The 7,424-nt window shown below is 41.3% G+C and overlaps 2 protein-coding genes across 2 annotated transcripts; both read right to left on the bottom strand.

Annotated features, from left to right (window-relative positions):
* Positions 1-4,409: 4,409 nt before the first annotated feature.
* Positions 4,410-4,988, bottom strand: LOC140977644 (uncharacterized). The gene is made up of 2 exons (XM_073442390.1): positions 4,566-4,988; positions 4,410-4,454 (listed from the first exon to the last, which is right to left on the bottom strand). The coding sequence occupies exons 1-2, from the start codon at positions 4,986-4,988 to the stop codon at positions 4,410-4,412; spliced, it is 468 nt and encodes a 155-aa protein (XP_073298491.1).
* Positions 4,989-5,989: 1,001 nt separating this feature from the next.
* On the bottom strand, positions 5,990-7,051 carry LOC140977643 (uncharacterized). Its single transcript, XM_073442389.1, has one exon. It carries the CDS (start codon positions 7,049-7,051, stop codon positions 5,990-5,992), a length of 1,062 nt encoding a protein of 353 aa, XP_073298490.1.
* Between the last annotated feature and the right edge of the window lie 373 nt (positions 7,052-7,424).

Genomic DNA, 7,424 nt, shown 5'->3' with positions numbered 1-7,424 from the left:
ATTGTTGTTTTCTACTACTTGTCATCCTCAAATGGATGGGCAAACTGAAGTTGTCAATAGGACATTCGGAACACTTTTGCGGGCTATTCTCAAAAAGAACTTGAAGAATTGGGAAAATTGTTTGCCATTTGTTGAGTTTGCTTATAATCGTTGCGTGCATTTTACTACGGAATATTCGCCATTTGAAATTGTTCATGGTTTTAACCCTTTGACTCCGTTAGATTTGATGTCTTTACATGTGAANGATGGACCATTTCAAGTACTTGAAAGGATCAATGACAATGCCTACAAACTCGATCTACCAGGTGAGTATAACATGAGTTCTACTTTCAATGTTAGTGACTTGTCGTTGTTTGATGTAGGTGACGAGCTGGATTTGAGGACAAATCCTTTTCAAGAAGGGGAGGATGTCCCAAGGAAAGCATGGGATCCCTTAGAGTTACCAGCGGGACCAATCACGAGGGGACGACTGAAGAAGTTTAAAGAGGCGTTGCAGGGGCTTATGAGCAAGGAAGAAGAACTTACAAGCGAGGTGCAAAGTGCTGAAGGGTTCGAGATGCATGGAAATAAGTTTGGGAGCCAAAGGAACGTTATTCAAATGCTAAATCAAGAGGAGTCCAGATACCACGGCGCCCGAGTGGCCAAATCTTACCGCCCGAGCGCCAAACATACTGTCCCGAACGTGGACTCCAGAAGCAGCGGCGCCCGAGCGGTAAAATATTACCGCCCGAGCGCGACCTGTCCAGAAGAGCCCGCGCTCGAGCGGTAGAAACCCGCGCCCGAGCGCCGCCCTATCGCGAGAAAATCTTTATTTCCTATTTTAGAGTTTTAATTGTTTAGGTAATTAGATTTATCATATCTTTTGATTTGTAGTCAATATATGGACGAAAAATTGAACATTATTGAGATTATCATAGATATTTTATCAAAGTTTTAGAGTTTTCTCTCAAACATTCAAAGCCTTGCTTTGTTCTTCAAAAATCAAACTTATCAAAGTTTTTAACTTTGTGGCGTTTGTCGATCGTGCTTGTGCGGATTGTCTTAGACTTGTTCTTTGAAGGTTCGTCATAATTTTCGATTGTTTATCTCGTGCTTATTTGTTGCTAAACTTCATAGTTTAGAGGTGAAAATCACAACACACACACTTGATTCAAAAGATCGGGACAACACGAATTCCTTGTTCGATATTAAATTGAGGACGCGATTCATATTTAATCGTGTTTGCTTTTATTCGTACGTGGATTCACATCACTACCTCTGGCTCGGGGTTGGGTCTGTGTAGGGGTTGGGTGAAAGGAATGAACATATGGAGCTTGCCTCTCAGGCTGATTTACGGAACCAGATGCTCCTACACTCTGAGCTTGTTGTATCCCTTTCTGTGGACAAACCCTGGCGAAGTGTCCCTGCTGTCTGCATATATTGCAACGACCCATCACGTCCTGACACTGTTCAGTGGCATGTCTGCCTCCACAAGAACTGCAATACACACCTGTATACTCTGTACTCTGGCCAGGACCTCTCTGTCGTTATCCACTGGAGCTCGTCGAACTGCTCCCTGATCTCTTGAATTGTTTGCCTTTCGCTTTCAACTGGTCTTTTCTCCCGCTGCTACTACCACTGCTCTCGACTCTGGGAGGAGGTTGGAAAGAGGGCTGTGGTGGTCTTGGACTCGGAGTGACATAAGGAGTGCTTCGTTGCCTAAGCAATCCAGCTTCCGCCCCCTTGGCACGGTTCAAAGCTTCAGCGAAGGTGTTAGGTCTACCGGTATTTACCAAAGTAAAAATATATGGATTCAAGCAATTAATAAACTGATCTGCAATGGCCTCATCATTTTCTGCAACATGAGGGGTAAATCGGAGCAATGCAGAGAACTTAGCAACATAGTCTTCGATGTTCAGCTGTCCCTGTCTCAAATTGGCAAATTCAGCACATTTGTCTTTTCGGTAGGACACGGGAAAGAATCGTTGATAGAACTCTGCTTTGAAAACTTTCCAAGTGATCTCTGTGCCACGATGCACCAAGGCTCTTTTCGTGGTAAGCCACCAGTTCTTTGTAACTTCTGCAGTTGATGCCCAATAAGTTTTACTCGTCGCTCGTCAATGTAGTCAAGAGATTCAAATTACATCTCGATGTCATCGAGCCAACTTTCACATTCAACTGAATTTTCTGTGCCCTTCAGTGTCGGTGGTCGGAATGACTGAATCCGTTTCAACATAGTCTCCATCGGTGTAGCGGTCACATCCATCGGCTCATTGGATGTATTGCCCTGTTCTGGTGCCCGACATGCTACTGGTTGCGGTACTCGTCGAGGAGGCATATCTGATTATCAAACGGATTAGTACACAATCTATACAATCTGTCTCAGTCCTCCTCTGATCATATACCTTTAATCCAGAATCGGTTCTGATTCAGTCTTTGCAATTAGATGTTGTGATCAACTCTGATAACAATACAACATATAATAGTGAAAGCAATAAATCATGCTAGCACAATCAGAGCACGGAAGAAAAATTCGTTCTACCCCCGCTCATTCTATTCTAATTCAATCTAAAGGATCTATCGCTCTGATACCACCTGTTGGGGGGACCCGGGCTCTAACTCAATTATCTTTGGGATTAAGTGGATCTTTGTTAGAAAATGTGAGTCAAAATTGTGCTTTTTATATCAAAAACAAGTGTATATAAATCATACACAAATAATATCTCTATTTTATTTCAACTGAGGTAAATACATGTCTTGATTCATTACAGTCATACAAACTAGTGTTTTAACAAAACAACTACAGATCAACATGTAGAACCACTAGTTCATTGTCTATGCCCGTAATCACCACGCTATCCCGATCTCTCATCTTTGTCTCGACCCTGATCCTATCCCACCTGTTGTCATGCACACATACAGACACAAAAATAGTCGGATACTCCGGTGAGAACAAATCCCAGTATAAAACATGTATACATGCATGTCATGCAATTAAATACAAAATAATAAAACAGATATCAGTTACAGATAAAACTCTTTGACTCTTATTATTTGACTCGACTCATATCTAAGTCTAGGGATCCCGGTGTGAATAAGACGTAACAAGTCTCCCACCTACCCTCCCAATCGTGGTGGCGGTACGTCTTATTCCTAGACTTCGGCCCTGTCTGAATCGAATATCTACAATAGGAGTTGATCTTCTCCTACGCCCATCGATATCACCGAACATCTAGTACTTGGCAATTCTACCAAGGCTTACCTATCTCATGTACATTGCTATAATTCAATAGACAAGGTATAACCATATCAAATTAAAACAATCTAGTATGTGATTTTGGGAAACTCAAATCGGATCTAATTCGAGTTGTGAAATCCCGAATCAACATTGCTTTATACCTTTCTTGTCGTAGTCTCGGGTGAATAAGTCGAAGTCTTGAAATCTCGATATCAAATATGTCAACACAAATCTACAATGACATGTATAAATGTACCATATCAACCTCTAACTCAAAGGAACACACGTATGGATCAATATTCAATCTCGGTATATTTCGACGGCAGAACGGCGTAATCTCGCGATACCGGTCAACTCAAACATCAATAATCAATAACCATAATTCATCCTCATCAACCAATATCATATACAAGTCACAAAATCTGTATAATCCCAACCACAAATATGCTGAAATGCATAATAATCCCATACGATCTCATTTCTTCGATCCGGTTTCAATTCTACGTTGCTTATCATCTTACGAACACATAATATAGAGCATATACTGATTTCCTCAACCTCTAACTTTCAAACCATGCTGGAATTGCATAAAACTTACCTCTTTTTGATGCTACTAACAAGAGAATCAAGAATCTAACCTCGGATTACAAGTTGGATGAGTAGATTTTGCACAACCAAGGTATTACTATCTCTTGTAGCTTGAGGTGGTTTCTTGGAGGAAGTCTCGACCCTTTTGCTGGAATTTTGACAGAAGTGAAGAGGTGTACCCATCCAAATGCATGGCAAGGACACATGGCTTATTTTTCATTCTACACGTCTCGCGCATATGCGCGACCTCAACCGGCGCATATGCGTGAGACCTACGGCCTCGGCATTTCTGAATTCATCATCTCGCGCATATGCGCGCCCTCTTCTCGCGCATATGCGCGAGACCTACGATCTCGACATACATTCAATTCCATCAGCTCGCGCATATGCGCGTCGCTTCTTGTGCATATGCGCGAGGCCTTCGACCTCGGCACATGGGACTCGCGCATATGCGCGCATCTCTGCTGCGCATGTGCGCGATACCTACGGGATTTCAACCTATGCTAACTCAGGCATGTCCCATTCTGATCGCGACTTGATCCATCTATACGCGCTACAAGTCATAATCATTAATCCCAGATTATCAACATAAAATTCTTGGGCTTTACAATTGCAATAAGCCCGCAGGTCGTTTGTGCTTAATCTTTACCTGCTGACAAGTCAAGTATTCAGAAATAAATGCTGCTATATCTTTCTTCATACCTGGCCAACAATACAATCGATGAAGATCTTGATACATCTTGGTGCCACCAGGATGTACTGAATAAGGTGAAGTATGAGCTTCCGTCAAAACATCACGATGAATAGCATCACCAACAGGAACACAAATATGGCATTGAAATGTAATCAGGCCATCACTGTTCAATTTAAACTCAGAATTCCCCTTCTTCTCTACCTTTGCTCTCAAGTCCAACAAAAGAGTATCCAACTGTTGCTCATGCTTAATTCTGTAAATCAAAGTCGGTCGAATAACTAAGGTTGAAAGTCGAGCGATCGTACCTTCCTCAACCAATGTGATCTCACTTCTCTGCAAATCCAACAACAGAGGCTTTTGAATCATAGAACCCAATTGCACACCTGACTTTCGGCACAATGCATCAGAAACCACATTCGCTTTTCCTGGATGGTAACTGATAGTGCAATCATAATCCTTCACAAGTTCTAACCACCTTCTCTGACGCATGTTCAGTTCTTTTTGAGTGAAGAGATACTTAAGACTTTTATTATCTGAAAAAATATCACATTTCACGCCATATAAATAATGTCGCCAAATCTTCAAAGCAAATACCACGACTGCCAACTCAAGATCATGAGTCGGCTAGTTCTTTTCATACTCCTTCAATTGACGAGACGCATAAGCAATAAATTTGCCTCACTGCATCAACACAGCACCAAGACCTTTCTTGGAAGCATCTGTATACACCACAAAGTCTTCAACTCCCTGAGGAAGTACTAACACTGGAGCTGAAGTCAATTTGTCCTTCAATACTTGAAATGCTTGCTGACATTCATTAGTCCATTCAAACTTAACTGTCTTTCTCGTCAGAATAGTAAGTGGCAAGGCTATTTTAGAGAAATCAGCAATAAAACGACGATAGTACCCTGCCAACCCAAGGAAACTTCGTACCTCAACAACTGTCAAAGGAATATGCCACTTCTTAACTGCTTCAATATTAGCCGGATCCACAGCAATTCCTTCCTTGGAAACGATATGACCTAAAAATGCAACTTGCTCCAGCCAAAATTCACACTTCTTGAATTTAGCATATAACTGGTTGTCCCTCAACTGCTGTAATACTATCCTCAAATGCTCTCGATGTAGATCTCGAGTCTTTGAATAGATTAAAATATCATCAATGAAGATAATACAAAAACTGTCCAAATATGGCTTGAAAACCCAATTCATAAAATCCATAAATACAGAAGGAGCATTAGTTAATCCAAACGACATAACCAAAAACTCGTAGTGACCATACCTTTTTTGAAAAGTCGTCTTAGGTATGTCACACTCATTTACTTTCAATTGATTGTACTCTGACCGCAAATCAATCTTGGAAAATACAGTAGCACCTTGCAACTGATCAAAAATATCATCCATTCTGGGCATAGGATATTTGTTCTTGATCGTTACTTTGTTGATCTCTCGATAGTCAATACACAATCTCAAAGACCCATCTTTCTTCTTCACAAATAATACCGGTGCCCCCCATGAACTCGGTCTAATAATCCCTTATCTAATAACTCTTGCAATTGACTCTTCAACTCTTTCATTTCAGTTGGGGCCATTCGATAAAGGGCTTTAGAAATCGGTGCAATACCTCGTACAATATCAATAACAAATTCCACCTCTCTATCCGGTGGCAATCCCGTCACATCATCCGCAAATACATCAAGATAATCCTTCACAATATCAATGTCGCTCACATTCCCACTCCCTTCTCTAGTTACATCCACCACCGATGCTAGAAACCCATGACAACCCTTAACCAACATCCGTTGCATTTGCAAACAGGAAATAAAAGAAAGGCCAAGGGAAGTACCTGACCCCGTGAAGACCCTGCTATCACCATGCCCTGAAGGAAAACGCACTATCTTGGCTACACAATCTATCACAGCTCGATAAGTAGATAACCAATCCATTCTCAAAATAACATTGAACTCAATCATGGGAATGACAATAAAATCAGCAAACAACAATTCCTCATCTACTTGAACAGGGCACGCTCGAATCACACTTGAAGAATGAATATAATCTCCCGAAGGAAGCACAATAGAAAAGTGGACAATTTTACCGATAGGAGCAAGACCCAGAGAATGCATAAATTCCTCAGATATAAAAGAATGTGTGACGCCAATATCAATAAGAGTAGTAGCTACCTTTTCTGAAATAAGAATGGTACCTGAAATGATTGACGAATCGGGATTAATTCTTTCCTTGGTCAAAGAGAAAATACGCCCCTGAACTTGGCCCTTGCCCGATGATTGAGTGCAATTGATCGCAATGTGCGCAACACCTCCACATCTATAACATTTGTTGCTTCCAACTAGGCACTCTCCTTTATGTGGTTTATGGCATTTAGGACATAAAGGCTTATCTGATTCAGATAGCACCGCAGGAGCTTTACCGCGATATTCTTCCTTTCCTTTCCCCTTGTGCCTGCCTTTTCCTCCTTGAACTGAAGCTTGACCCTTTTGGACAAATTGTTGCCTCCTGAATTGCCTTTCTTTATCACTCTTTCTCATCATATTCGGCCATCAATAATTTCTCAACAATCTCCTTGTTAGAATTACCCTTCGACATTCGAACATCTCTTCGAATCTCGGCCCTCAACCCCCGCAAAAAATGCTTGGCTCTATCCTTGTCGTTGCTAGCAATGAAAGGAACAAAAAGACAACCCTCTTCAAACTTCAAGATGTAATCATTCATGCTCATTGTCCCTTGCTTTAGCTCCAAGAATTCTTTCACCTTGCGGGCTTTAACATCGCTAGGAAAGTACTTGTCATAGAACAGATCTTTAAACTCATTCCATTTCAATGTTTGAACATTAATCTGAAAGGGGATTGGTTTTAGGTGTTCGAAATCGCAACGGAAGCTCAAGAATGTTTTCTAAACATAAGA

The sequence above is a fragment of the Primulina huaijiensis genome, chromosome 5 (assembly GCF_012295235.1).
Source record: "Primulina huaijiensis isolate GDHJ02 chromosome 5, ASM1229523v2, whole genome shotgun sequence".
Lineage (NCBI taxonomy): Eukaryota > Viridiplantae > Streptophyta > Magnoliopsida > Lamiales > Gesneriaceae > Primulina > Primulina huaijiensis.
The sequence above is the reverse complement of the archived record's forward strand: the minus strand, read 5'-3'. Positions and strand labels throughout refer to the sequence as shown.